The 15233-nt window shown below is 40.1% G+C and overlaps 1 protein-coding gene across 10 annotated transcripts in view; it reads left to right on the top strand.

Annotated features, from left to right (window-relative positions):
- TRIML2 (tripartite motif family like 2) overlaps positions 1-15233 on the top strand; it is a 212908-nt gene that overhangs the window by 177050 nt on the left and 20625 nt on the right. For 3 of the 10 annotated variants that reach the window (XM_047857295.1, XM_047857298.1, XM_047857300.1), the window contains exons 4-5: positions 3191-3350; positions 7005-7091. In XM_047857295.1, coding sequence (XP_047713251.1) covers positions 7084-7091 — 8 coding nt within the window. In that variant the 5' untranslated portion in view covers positions 3191-3350; positions 7005-7083. Of the gene's footprint in view, positions 1-3190; positions 3351-6232; positions 6314-7004; positions 7092-15233 lie in introns of those variants that run through there. The other 7 variants (XM_047857293.1, XM_047857301.1, XM_047857294.1 and 4 more) reach the window with 4 other exon arrangements.

Genomic DNA, 15233 nt, shown 5'->3' with positions numbered 1-15233 from the left:
TGGCTCGGTCAGTTAAGCATCCAACTCTTGGTTTTGGCTTAGGTCAATCTCACAGTTCCTGGGATCTAGCCTCACATTGGGCTCTGCACTGACAGTGCAGAGCCTGCTTGGAATTCTCTCTCTCTCTCTCTCTCTCTCTCTCTCTCTCTCTGCCCCTCCCCTGCTGACCCTGTCTGTGTCTCTCTCAAAATAAATAAAGGAGCTTAAAATTTTTTTTTGAATAATAGCTCTTCCAAAAAAATAATCACTCTTCTTAATACTATATAACCATTTTAAAAATAACAGATCAATATATACACACTGACATGATATGATATCCATTATATGATTTTAAGGGAAAATACATTTCTGCTCCCACAAATAATTTAAGTATAAATAATAAAAATTAGGTTCTAAGTGTATTTTTTCCTATAAAAATAAGGTCATGCTGTAAGATGTTGGTAATGTATGTGTGTACATGAAGGCATAGAGAGAGTATGGAATTCCATGGATATGACACCAAAAGTATGGGCCACAAGAGCAACAGTAGATAAATGGGACTACATCAAACTAAAAAGCTTCCACACTACATAGGAAACAACAGAGTGAAAAGGCAACCATTGGAATAGGAGAAAATATTTACAAACCATGTATCAGAATGGGTTAATTTCCAGAATGCATAAGGAAGTCTTATAAATCAATAGAAAAAAAACAAAAACAAAAACAAAACAAAACCGAATTGCTCAATAAAAAATAAAGACTTGAATAGACATTTCCCTAAAAAAGATACACAAAAGAACTACAGGTGTATGGAAAGATGCTCAATGTCACTCATCATCAGGGAAGCATAAATCAAAACCACAATGACATATCACCTCACACCTGTCAGGATGGCCACTATATATAAAGAAAAAAAAAAAAGGCAAGTGTTGGTAAGGATGTGGAAAAATTGGTACTATTGTACACTGTTGGTGGGAACACAAAATGGTAAGGCTTCCATGGAAAATAATATGGAAATTTCTTAGAAATTAACAATGGAAGTACCATATGATCCAACAATCCCACTTCTGGGTATTCATCAAAAATAATTAGGGGCTCCTGGGTGGCTCAATTGGTTGAGCATCCAACTCTTGGTTTCAACTCAGGTCATGATCTTGCAGTCGTGAGGTCAAGCCCTCTGTCAGTCTCCATACTGACAGTGTGAAGTCTGCTTAGGACTCTCTCTCTCTCTCTCTCTCTCTCTGCCCCTCCCCACTCACTCATGCCCTCTCTCTCTCAAAATAAATAAACTGTAAAAGAATTTTCAAAAAAAATAATAAATGAAGATCTTGAAGAGGTACTAATGTTCCAATGTTCATTGCAGCCTTATTCACAAAAGCTAACATGTGAAAACAACCTAAACGTCCATTTATGTATGACAAAATAAAGGATATTATGGTATATATTCACAGGAAATATTATTCCACCTTTGAAAAACAGAAAATTCTGGGGCACCTGGGTGGCTCAGTCAATTAAGCTTCAGACTTCTGCTCAAGTCATGATCTCATGGTTCATGAGTAGTTCAAGCCCCCCGCATCGGGCTCACAGAGCCCACTTTTGATCCTATGTCTTCCTCTCTCTCTGCCCCTCCCTTGCTCACTCTCTCTCTTTCTCTCAAAATAAATAATTTAAAAAAAAGAAAAAAAGAAAATCCTGTCATATGTGACAGCACTGGATGAAACACAAGGACATCATACTACATGAAATAAGCCAGTCACAAAAAGATAATACTGGATGTTCCACTCACATGAAGTATCTTACTTTAAAATATACTCAGGGACACCTGGCTGGTTCAGTCGGTGGAGCAAGTGACTCCTGATCTTGGAGTTGCAAGTTTGAGCCCCACATTGGGTGTAGAGATGACTGAAAAAAAATAAAAAATCTTTAAAAAGAAATAGACTCAGAATCAGAAAGGAAAAGGGTGGTTGCCAGGGGCCAAGAGAGGAGAAAAATGGGGAGCTGTTAATCAAGAGACATAAAGTCTCAGTTATGCAAGGTAAAGAAGTTCTAGAGATTTCTCGCACAACTTTGTGCCAATAGTTAACAATAGCGTATGGTACACTTCAAGTTTTGTAAAGAAGGTGGGTCTCATGTTATAAGTTCTTACCACAGTAAAATAAAATTTAAAAGGAAAGAAAACGTATGGAAGGGTACATACTGCTGTAGTGGAATTGGAGAATTGGAAGGCATCACTTTTACTTTGTTATTATATAAATTTTTGTATAAAAGTATAGTTTTGGGGGTTTTTTGGTTTTTGTTTTTGTTTTTTTTACTTCTTAATGTGTTTTCAACGTTTTGGCAGTAAAGAAATATTGGGGAATGGGGTCGGAGCAAAGAAATGTGAGGTGTAACTTGCAGTAAACCAATTAATGAGGTGATTTTCTTCAGGTTGAGGGATAAAAATATCTCAGAGGATTGGTTTCAGCTGTGATATAATAAAATGTCTGTAGTGGTTTTATGGTTTCAACACAGCTTTTATGTAACTAATAGGTATTGAGCCTCTATTATATATAGACAATGAGCTCAGTGCTCAGCAAGTGATATAAATACAACCAAAAATTCTCTTCTTTGAGAGCAGGAGATATATGTGCAAAAAAGAAGAAAGTACAAAGCATTAAAAGACGTGTGCTTTAAGCACACATGGTAGTATTTAAATTTATTAAAATTTTGGTGTTTCAGTGGAGGGAAGATTTCATTTTTGCTGGAACAATCAGGGAAAACTTGGGAGAAATGGCATTTGATCTAGACCTTTAAACTAAAGGTTTAAGTACATTTCAAAGGACTCTTGGAAAATTTGAAGAATAAAACACATAATCTGACAGTGGGTCAAAATATTACCATAACAAAAAGCCTAGACTGTAACATTATTTTTGTCTCAGAAATATTTTTAAATCTTTTTAAAAAATATTTATTTTTGTTTTGAGAGAGAGAGTGAGTGTACACGTGAGTGGGGGAGGGGCAGAAAGAGAGGGAGAGAGCAAATCCCAAGCAGACTCCATGCTCAGATGGGAGCCTGATGCGGGGCTCGATCTCACGACCATGAGCTCATGACCTGACCCGAAATCAAGAGTTGGACACTTAAGTGACGGAGCAACCCAGGCACACCGTCTCACAAATAGTTTTTAAAAAAACAATTCACCTTGGAAATATTCACTTTTCTTATTCTTTATAGGTAGCACTTTGGGCCTGCCAGTAACACCTGGAGACCAGCACTCCGCCTGGTGTTGTCACTACTTGGATTCAGTTGAAAGCCACAACCCAGCCATGCCTGCTGACTCATGCAGGTAGGAAGTCAGCTTCCAGAGCTTGGACCACTTATACAAGAATTTAAGGTGATGTTTGTTGTTTGTTTGTTTTTCTCAAGAGTAGACCCTTTTATTGTTCATCCCTTTGCTTTACACAAAGTTAATTGTTGAAAATGTACTTGCTCCAGGCTTCATGCTGAGTGTTTTATGTACTTTGTCTCTTAAAGAGAGAAGAGAAGCCAAAGAGAAATTGTATGAGTTGAGATATGAACAGAAAACTTTTTAAAAGCCGTTCAAACAAATACTGAGAAATAAGAATAAAAAGACATAGTCTAAAGTGAGGATGGACTGTTAAGAAAGTCTAACTTCTTTCTCCTTTTTAATGAGGATTATGGGGCTTGAGATTATTACAATTTGAGCTACCATATGAATAGGATTACTATCAGTAAAGGATAAAGCTAGATTTATCTTTTAAAAAATCTTAAGGGGGCACTTGGCTGGCTCAGCCTGGTAGAGGATGTGACTCGATCTCAGGGTCATGAGTTCAAGCCCCATGTTGGGTGTGGAGCCTCCTTAAGACAAAACACAACAACAACAACAACAACAGTAAATAAATAAAAATAAAAAACCTTAAGAGTGCAAAAGTCACTTGCTTTTGTCCTACTCCTATCATAGGACACCCTTTACGAGCTGCCTGTCACTTAATTCTGCAGGAATTAGGAAATCTCTCCACGTTCCAGGTGGTAGACTATACACCCGGGGGATTAGATAAATATGAACGACCATTCCGTATTAAACTAGTATTTTATAGGTAGGAAACTGATGCTTATGCATATACATGTTGATCCCCATCCTTTTATTTACTTTTCTCTTAGGAAAATCTTAACGTTTATTCATAAGGCTCTTAATCTCTAATCATAAACCAGTATTTTTATGGGGGAAAACACCACGAGGCTGGCTAACACAAGTAGAGTGTTCTGGCTCTGTGCCAGGCACCATTGTCAAAACCTTACTGTATTTACTTATTTAATACTCCAGCAGCCTTATGGCATGGGTATTCTAGCACCATTTACAGATAAGAAACCAAACTGTGGCTATGAGTCTTCCCCTAGATGCACAGAGGTGGCCTGACTTCAGAGTCCATGCTAGTGCCCACAGAGCAAGACTGCCATTTCCACGTGATTGAATCAGCCACAAATATTAAGCTCAAGGTACTTACAACTGCAACCAAAAACAGGTTTGCTGAATGTGCAAGGATCCAGTCAAGTCCAGCTGAAGGTGGATGGGGCTGAGTCTCCCCTTCTCCCATCTACCTAATGGTAACTGGCTCCAGACACTGCCAGGAGGCGCTTCTCACAAGCTTATGTATTGTTTGCAGGCCCAGATTAGGGTCAGATGAGAGCACTTACTTTGGGGTGTATAAGTTTATGGCATACCTTTTTATTTATCTGTCACCGTACAAAGTTATTACCGAATTGACTCTATTCCCTATGCTGTACTAGGACATAGAAAAGAGCTAATGGAATCTCTTAAGAAACAAAATTGGTAATGCCTTTATTACCCTAGGCCTTTCTTGGCCTTTGATGCCCAACCTAAAAGGTATCTGTGAGGCTAGGGTGCCAATAGTTGGAGAGAACTTGAAAGAATGTGGGTCCTAGCCATCGGCACTCATGAACTGTAGGAATTCATGTCATTTACCAGGCACTGCATAAGTGTCATTAAGGAAAATTACTGCACGTGTAAGAACTGAGCTAAATGCCTCTAAAGAGCTTTGACATGGTTGGGGGCAGAGGAAGGCAATATTGCTGTGATGACTGAAAAAACTAAGGAAAGCTAAAGAAAGACTTTTAGGGGTAATGCACTCCCTAAAGACTGAAGTCTTTGCTGGCAGGGCAACTGGAGACACAAAACCTATTTTGTGGTCACCGGCTGGGCTAGGATTTAGGTTTTACATAAGCTTCCTTCTAGGTGTACCTTCATGCCTCCTTTAATTTTTTTTTTTCAACGTTTATTTTATTTTTGGGACAGAGAGAGACAGAGCATGAACGGGGGAGGGGCAGAGAGAGAGGGAGACACAGAATCGGAAACAGGCTCCAGGCTCTGAGCCATCAGCCCAGAGCCTGACGGGGGGCTCGAACTCCCGGACGGCGAGCCTTCATGCCTCCTTTAAATCCTCCCAGCCTTAGAGTTGTAGTCCTCAAACTTAGCTGCATATGTGAATCACCTGATGAGTTAGACACCTGAAGTCCATGACCTTTTCCTAGTGGTTCTGATTGAATTGTTAGTGTCCTAATTGGAATAGAGTATTTGGACTCAGCATCACCTAGAATTTGTTGGAAATGTCAACTCCTGGGCCCAGCCCAGTCCTACTGAATCAGAGTTTTTGGAAGTGAGGCCCAGCAGTCTGTGCATTAACAAGATCTCCAGGTGATTCTGATGCTTGGATTCTAAAGTTAGGAGGCCACAGATGAAGGCATCACAATGGTTACAGGTCTCCAGATAATTCTGATATGCAATGAAGTTTGAGAACCACACCGTTAATAAAACTACACTGCAAAGATGGGGTTCCAGGGCAGCTGAAGGCTGACCAATCGGTCATGTTTTCACTCTTCCTCTTATCAAAACCATCTGTCTACCCCCGGGTTAGAAACAAGAGTTCGCAGTATGAACATGGATGGTGAATAGCATCTAAGAGAAGTCTAGAGCAGGGGATTTAAAGCCCCAGACAACTTCTCAATGGAATAAGAATGAGTGACTAAGAAGATGAAAGAATGTGACCATGAGCTGATTGTGAAGACAAATCTGATCCTGCAAAAGAGTAGGTTGGAATGAGTGATTGTTTTTTCCATTCTTAATCTTTCTCTACCTCATGGAAAAGGACAACAGCTGCCTCTTATCTACCTTGCTGAAGAGCTGAGCTGTTCCATCCCCTTATGCTACTTGAACCACCTGCAATTGAAGGTGGTTACAAGTCTTGCTATGAGGTTCTCTTAAGAAATTGGAAGGAAAGCCCACATTGAACCTGCCTCAAGGTCAAGGATATTTATGAGGTGAGAGATGTTACTTGCAGCTAGAGATGACGGCTGAGATAGAAAAGTCCTCACGACATGAACTTTTAGACTAATAATACATGATCCTAACCAAGAGAAACTGAAGAGGTTCTATGTGATAGATCAGATGCTCCTTTGTGAGATTTGTTTTTCTCTCTTGGGCACATGAGTCTCACAGTGTTTACCATGGAGAAGGCAACAGGAATCTTCAAGGTAAGATCGTCTTATCTTTCAAAATTCCAGAGATTCATTCTTTTTAAATATTTTTTTAATATTTTGTTATTTTTGAGAGACAGAGATGGAGCATGAGAGGGGCAGAGAGAGAGAGAAACACAGAATCCAAGGCAGGCTCCAGGCTCTGAGCTGTCAGCACAGAGCCGGATGCGGGGCTCACCCTCACAGGTCGTAAGATCATGACCTGAGCTGAAGTCAGACGCTTATCCAACTGAGCCACCCAGACACCCTAGAGGTTCATCCTTAATCTTAATACTTTGGGTCTTTAATGTGATAAACACTTAAATTGTATTTCTATCCCTGAGCTGTCAACCATGAAGGTTTGAGATCCCCAAAAGATCCTTTTTGACTAGGAGTAATTTTCACTGTGTAACTCCTGTCTAAGTTTGCTATAACTTCTATTTTCATAGTTCTAATAGCAACCTCTAAGAGGAGTGAATTGATATTTTCTTTTCAGAATGAGATCCAAGAAATCCTGAATCTTTTATGCATATCCTTAGAGTCTGGTAAGAGAGCAGATCCTTTGCAAGAGAGAAATGAGCAGGTAGGTATACCTAGGGTCTGCTGAATCAGAATGGACACCCAGTCTAGGAGGAGTCTTCAGTGGGTCCAAGGCTGTACTTACATCTTCAGGCTCTAGCTCCACCTTTACCCGAGCATTCAAACAACAGTTTGCTCAAAAGCCAGCACCTGAACTGTACTCAAGGCTGGTAAAGTTCTGCCTCAATGGAATGATTACTGAAGATAGGTAAAATTCAAAATTAAACTAGCTATCAGGCATCCTTGGAATGACAAGACGACTAGACATCAACTGTCGGGCTAGAAACCACATGCTCTGTAATGCAAAATTATAGAGTTGTAACATGAAAGTCACATTGGTTCCAATAAGACTCTGCTAGCACATTGAAGTTTTACTCCAAGTAAAATCAGTTGAAGGCTAAGTACACTAACACAGACAAATGCAGAAAAAGCCATCAATATGATAGATAACCTACCCACTGCCATGATGACAGTTCACCCTATATTCTTCCTGGCTCAGTTCAACCAGGTACTGTCTTGCAGATGTTTATTTGGTTCTATGTGCATTTTGTCCTTGCCATCCTACCTCCTCAGCCTCAACCCTTCCCAAGCCTGTCAGATATTTTTACTCCTTGAAAAAGCTGTTAAGATTTTTTTGTGGCTGTTCATCCATGAGTTTTTTTCTTTTAAGGATGGTTAATATTTTTATAAACATCTGGTTCAAGTTGTATAGGGATTGAGTGCCCTGCTCCCACACTTATAAAAGTGCTATTAGTGTATGATTTGCAGAGTGATGGGTTGTGTTTTTTTTAGGAAAACACGTCACATAACAAATGCCTGTATATAGAAAATACATCATTCCATCAAGATCAAGCTAGATTTCAATAAAAAGGACGCTTAAAGAATCAAGGGAAAAAGTCGTGTAAAAATCTGTCAAGTGATAGGTGTATGTGAAGAGCAGGGAGGTACATCTTCGTCTTCAGGAATAGAAAACTGGAAGGGCTACCAGGGCACTAATGTAGGAAACTTTAGAGTTCTACCAGGGTGTCTGACAAGCTCTCAGCAAGTATCTTGGTGTACATATCTGGCTATTTTGCCATTTGAAGCAGGCTGCAAAGGAACTGCAAAAAATAAATAAACTAAAAACATGCATAGGATGGGATTTATCAATCATGGTATGATCTCTGGTTCCTGGGTGGCCCTGACGAAGGCCCCTGGATACCTGCAGCCTCTACACTCATACCCAACTGAAGTTCTTGGCCCAATGTAACTTCATCTAACCAAGAAACTAATTATTTCCTAGTGGGTTTGTACCTTTTTAACCAAAGACTTTAGCATTTTTGTATTGAACATAGGAAATCTACTCAGTGTAGATTAATTGTGCAAGAGAATGTGGCTTGGAGTAGTCGCCATGTAATTCCAATCACAACCTACAGGAGAGTCACTAAATTTGGATCTAAATATATACAAAGAATTGTAATATTTAAGAACTTGAGGTTCACTAGTTTTATTTTTTTATTATTTTTATTTTATTTATTTTTTTATGTTTATTAATTTTGGGGAAAGTGCAAGTGGGGGAGGGCAGAGAGGGAGGGAGACACAGAATTTGAAGCAGGCTCCAGGCTCTGTGCTGACAGCACAGAGTCCAACATGGAGCTCGAACTCACAAACAGCTAGATCACAACCTGAGCCGAAGTCGGATGTTTGCTCCACCAACTGAGCCACCCAAGTGCCCCTAGGTTCACTATTCTTAATAAGCTTAACTTCCCACAAGAATTTCATGCTTAGGGAGGTTTTAAGTCAAACCATTGAAGTAGTCAAAGATACTGACTAGATTAAATTGATAACTATAGCCTGTTTCCATGAAATAGAAACTCTACAAGTGGGACCAAACATAAGGCTCTTTGTGTAGTAAAGTTTGCTAGAATTATATAACAAGACTAACCTAAAAAGTAGAACTTCTTGAGTTTGGAGATTTTGTATTTATAAAACCAAATACCCTAAGTGCCCTTGAGGCACAATCTACCCCCAACTTGTGTTATATATGAAGGCCTTGTGGAGCCATAGACAACACCATGTGAAAGACTAATAAAAGGTTTTGAAAGATTGAGACCAAGCACATCTAGATGATAGGGGGAAAGAGAAACACAAAGAATGTGTTTGTTCTCTACTTGATAATAGCTTTCCCTTCAAACACCAATCACTTTAAAGAAGAATTCAAACATTTGTTTAACTGTTTGCCCAACAACCAGTGCCTTGAAAATGAGTCCAATAGATGAATGACAGATTCCTCAGGGGGTACAGGGCATCCTGGCTTTCCCTGCACCTCCCCTACTTCCTGCCTTCGCAGCTTCAGCTTCCTTGGGGAACAATTTCCTGACCTCCTTGGATAACCAAGTTCCTCATCTCTTAGTCCTTTGTACCTCTCCTTCGTGTTGCAGCTTATTTTTTAAGTTGTCTCTTGCTTTAGACTCTACTCTCCTTATGCCATTTTTTTTTTTCAAACTCTTGTTCCTGACACACTGGAAGAAAGAGTTTGATGAAAATGTTTCATAAGCTGTGAGTCCCAAATTAACTTTTCCATGGAGAAGGTACTCAGTCATTATTTTTTAATTGTGGTCATGATTCAGTAAACTGATAGATAGCAACCTGCAGGCTAGAAAACTAACCCATGACCATGAGAAATGTTTGTTTTCTTAAACCATTGCAGTGTAACAGCTCCATGTGTCTGGAAGCAGATAATTTAATAGTTGGATTTTTAAAAAATGGGTGGATAAGTTCAACTTTTATCTGTATGTTATAATTCCTTGTAAGGCTCCCTTTGAAGGATTTCACTTCTTTTTTTATATACTTAAAAAATTTTTTTAATGTTTATTTATATGAGACAGAGAGAGAGAGCATGCATGCGTGTGCACACAAGCAGGGGAGGGGCAGAAAGAGAGGGAGACACAGAATCTGAAGCAGGCTCCAGGCTCCAAGCTGTCAGCACAGAGCCTGATGCAGGGGGCTCAAACTCACAAGCAGTGAGATCATGGCCTGAGCTGAAGTCAGATGCTCAACCGACTGAGCCACCCGCGCACCCTGAAGGATTTCACTTCTTAAAGTAGAAAATCATTGCTAAGAATATGTACTTGTTACTAATCATAAGATTAAGACATGCCACTAACTTCAACCAGCATGGAAGTTAGAACCTCAAGTTCTTAAATATTACAATTCTTTGTATATATTTAGATCTCTACTTAGGATCCAAATTTAGTGACTCTACTGTAGGTTGTGATTGGAATTTCACAGTTAACTGCTAACAGTCTAACAAAACCTTGTTAAAGCAGAATTCTTGATGTGTCCTCCATATCCAACTTAAGATGTAGAAATTGCCTGAAAAGTTCATTTCTAACCCTATTTCTCCTCCCAGGCACCAAGTAGCAGTGCACTGGTGTCTATATTAGTCTTACACTGCCTTGTAGCAAATTGCCCCAAATTTAGCAGCTTGAAAACACCTATTTATGGGCTTACAATTCTGTAGGTCAGAAATCTAGCATGTCATGTCCGGGTTCTCTGCTCAGGATCTCATGAGGCTGGAATTAAGGTGTTGGCAGGGACGTGCTCTCACCTGAAGTTTGAGATCTTCTTCCAAATGCATTTAGATTGTGGGCAGAATTCGGTTACTTTCTGTTGTATGACTGAGGACCCCATTTTCTTATCAAGTGAAGGATGGCTCTCAGTTCCTAGAAGCCATTCCTAGATCCATGCCATATATGCCCTATCCATCTCCTAAGCCACCCATCCCTCGTGTAGAATCTTTCTCCCCACAAAGAGCCCATCCCTGTTTAAGGGCTCTCTTGATTAACTCAGGCCCATATAGGGTAAACTTCTAAGGTCTGCTGATTTGGGACCTCAACTATATGTGCAAAATCCCTTCACATCAGCATCCAGATTAGTGTTTGAAAAACTAGGAGAATATATGGGGGGGGGGTAGGATTTTAGGAGCCTTTTCAGAGTTCTGCCTACCACACCATCCATTCTGTATCTTATTTCAAGCAAGACTTAGTGAGGGAGTCTAATGAGGGAAGGTACTTAGGAAAAATAACTTCCTGGCATTGCCTAAACATCTTTGTAACTCCATCTTTGTTCACAGACACCATTTTAAGATTATTAACTTTCCCAAGTTGACTTTCAGTCTTGACTTTGCCACAAAGATAGTTAGAATGGATAAGGATTTTCAGGTGAGGTTCAGCAGTGGTAAAATTGAGCTGTCCTAACAAGAACATAGGCCTGGATTCTCTGTAGTTCTATCATTTTACTACTTCTCCAAGTTTGAACCAATTAATAAAGACCAAGGCTTATCCAAATAGGACTAAGATCAAATGGAACTATTCCTGACACATAGAGCCTAGATATAAATAGTGGTGTTTTTACTGCCCTCTCTTTCTAGGTACTGGCAGTTTTGAGAGAATTGTTTGGATTTGCAGCTTACCAATATATAACAGTCCTTTTTTGTTCTTAAATCCAAGTAGTTTCTTTTTTTTAATGTTTATTTATTTATTTATGAGAGAGAGAGACAGAAAGACAGAGAGGGAGGGAGACAGAGAATCGCAAGCAGTCTCCACATTGTCAGCACAGAGCCTGACGCAGGGCTCAATCTCATGAACCATGAGATCATGACCTGAGCCAAAATCAATAGTCAGATGCTTAACTGACTGGGCCATTCAGGTCCCCCAAGCCAAGTAGTTTAGAAAGCACAGATAATCTGCATTCTTTACCACTTTTTCTTGCTGTTACACCCAGAATTCGTGACCAAAGACCACCAGGGAGCCGAGTCCGATGCAAAAGCAAAGAGCCTTTATTCGAGATAGCTCGAGCTCAATCCCCTACCTGCACCGATGCCGTGGGGAGGGGGGGCGAGTTTCAAAAGCACAAAGGTTTTATAGGGATCTAAGGGCAGTTGGTAGGGTAAAGGTCGTGGCCTTAGCCGATTGGCTGGGGAAGGGTCAGAGTCCCGTTGCGCAGGTTGCCAGGCGTGGTTTGAATGGGAAGTCTGAACGGGAATTTCTTTCTGCGGTTTTCCCGGAAAGGGGGCCATGTCGGGGACATAGTCACTCAAGATGGAGGACACAGAATAAAATGGAGTCGGCCAGTCTAGGTCCGCTCTTTCATTGCCTAAGCTCCTTCCTAGCTTCTGTCCCTAGCGAGGATACATACTAATGTTATACCCCTGGACCTGACTGTAGGATACAGTCTTTCAAAACAGAAGAAAATAATTCTTCATCTGGGTCTCTGAAATGCTGGGCATAAAAGACAGATTTCATTCCCAGTTCATGTAAAAGTTCTTGTAGTTATTCCACAGAGGTCTTTCCTTCCTAGCTTCAACTCCCATCCCCCAACACTTCCCCAAAAAGAAGACAAAAACAAAAACAAGCAGGATGATCACTATAAATCCCATATCAAGCCCTTTATGTTGGGCCTTCCAGACCTTAACTTTGGGACAATCAATGTATTGGAGTTAGCTTCAGCCATGAGTAACAGTAAAAAACAAAATAATGGCAGGTTAAATAAGGTAGAACTTCTTTTACTCATTTAACATCTGGAAGGCACAACGGGTTCAGAGACCTAGACTCCTATTTTTTGTTTCTCTGACATGTATAGCTTTTGTCCTATAGAATATCTGACTCAAGACAGCTGCTGGAGCTGATTACGTTCACATAGCTCTGGGCACAGCTATTTATAAAGTTGCCTTTTTCTCAAAGCCAATAGTTTGGGCAATCCTTTATAGCAGTTGATTACAGTCTTTTTTTTTTCTTTTTTAACGTTTTATTTATTTTTGAGACAGGGAGAGACAGAGCATGAACAGGGGAGGGTCAGAGAGAGGGAGACACAGAATCCGAAACAGCCTCCGGGCTCTGAGCTGTCAGCACAGAGCCCGATGCGGGGCTCCAACTCACAGACCACGAGATCATGACCTGAGCCGAAGTCAGCTGCTTAACCGACTGAGCCACCCAGGCACCCCAATGCCAGTCTTTTAACAAGTATACTTCCTGGTCCTGAAAGATGTCTTAGGTATGACTTTAATGTATAGAACAGGCTTTTTGAGTCCCCATTCCATGTGAAGGCTCAAAAATGCATATCTTCTAGTGATAGTGAGCAAGTAGGTCTTAATATCTTGATGATGGAGATGTTATTGAAAAAATGTTTCCTTCCTGAGTAGGGACATGATAGAGACAAGAGGTCTTCAAGTTCTAGAATAAGCATCTCAGTAATAAAAAATTAATAAAATTAACAAATTAAATAAAAGTTAAAAATTAATACAATTATGTTTTTAAAGGCTGAATATGTGTGCCTCGATATAAATTAGTTACCAATCTAATGTGTATTGAAAGAAATGAAAGGGGCATAAAAATACTCTTTCTCATTTCCCTGTAACCACTCTGTATCTCTTCTACCACTACCAGTTGCACACTCCCTTCTTCAGGAAGGCGAGGCCTTGACTCTGCCCATGGAGCACAACTGTGGATGCGCGGAAGAAGTAAAGGATACTCCTACAGAGAGAAATTTCTTGTTACCACCTTGTTCTTGCATTTCATACAGCCTCTCATATGCTCACGTGTACACAAAAGATGGTTATAATGATTCTTATTTTGCAGATGATGTTCAGTGTTCAGGGGCTTGCTGAAGCCCATGGCAGTTAAATGGCAGAGCTGGAATCAAAATCCACTTTAGTCTAACTTCATCAGTTAGATATGACAGTCTTCTTAATGTGTGGCCTCTGGCAAAAATCTGACTTTCATTTGCTCAGAATCTTAACTGACCCCAACTGTAGCCAGCCCATTTGTTTTGTTGAAGATACTCTATTGTCAAAACAGAGAGGGCTTGCTTGTCCTGTGTTGGACTAGGTGAGGTAAAGGTGACCTCTTAATCTTATCTAGGAGGATTATCTTCCTTTCCAAGAGTAAAAAACTGATGGGTTGGGTTTAGATCACCATTGATCTACAACAGAAAGGCAGCTGTACTACCACAGGAGTCTGCCATGAATGTTTATTCCTACACTTGATCTTAGCCAAAAGGCCGAGAAGCGATTGTTTATTCCTAAATAATAAAGAAACAGTTGAGCATAGACTTCTGAACCTTTTGGGAGTTGTGGGGAGCAGGCCAATGAAAGTTAAGCCCCTGCTTCTGATAGAACAGCCTTGGAAGAGAAGCCAGAGAGTAGCTTATTCTGAAGAATAACAAGGTGGCTGATCTTAAACCACATCCCCGCTCCTTTCTGAAATGGGGCAAAGTGGTTCTACTGTAGCAGAAATGAGCCCAGGAGTAACAAATAACATCCTGATTGGCAGCAGGCATCTTCACCCTCCCCAGAAGCTGAGAGTGTGATACTTGGGGCCTGAGGTGAGGGGACCAGTGGCTAACGCATGTGATAGGATCGCTCATGAAATGAGCTGTGATCATTTTGTTCTCTAACAATGGAGAGACAGAGAGTAAAAAAAAAATTTCTTCAGGAACTTTTTTCTTTTAACGTTTTTATTTTGTTTTTGAGAGAGAGATGGAGTGCAAGTTGGGGAGGGGCAGAGAGAGAAGGAGACACAGAATCTGAAGCAAGCTCCAGGCTCTGAGATGTCAGCACAGAGCTCCATGAGGGGCTCGAACCCATGAGCTGTGAGATCATGACCTGAGCCAAAGTGGGACACTTAACTGAGCCACCCAGGCAATCCCAGGAACCTTTTATTTTTTAATCAAGAGCATTCCTACATAAAAATTTAACACTTTAAAATGATCTGTGCTCTCTATAATGTTGTTACTGCTGGCCTATAGAAGAATCTTGTGGTAAATTGTAATGCAAACTTGAGGCATTTTCTCTTTTAAACTGGCAAGGTACTTGATTAATGCTTAATAGAGGTAATGAAGTATCATGAAATTTGCCATCAGACAGGCTGTGACTCAAACCCTAGATCTGTAATTTCTGTTACTGCTTTGGGTCAATTACTTAACCTCTAAATCATCAGCTTTATCAGCTGTAAAATGTATTCTGATACCACCTGCCTCACAGGACTGTGGGATATATAAACTTTCCTTAGCACACTATAAAAAATTCTTTAGCACACTATATAACACAATGACTAGTATTATCTTAAGTTAAAATGTGTAATCTTCTAGGATTAATAACTTACTAATT

Source organism: Prionailurus viverrinus, chromosome B1, assembly GCF_022837055.1.
Source record: "Prionailurus viverrinus isolate Anna chromosome B1, UM_Priviv_1.0, whole genome shotgun sequence".
Taxonomy (NCBI): Eukaryota; Metazoa; Chordata; class Mammalia; order Carnivora; family Felidae; genus Prionailurus; species Prionailurus viverrinus.
Note: the sequence above shows the minus strand (reverse complement) of the source record. Positions and strands in the feature narration are given on the sequence as shown.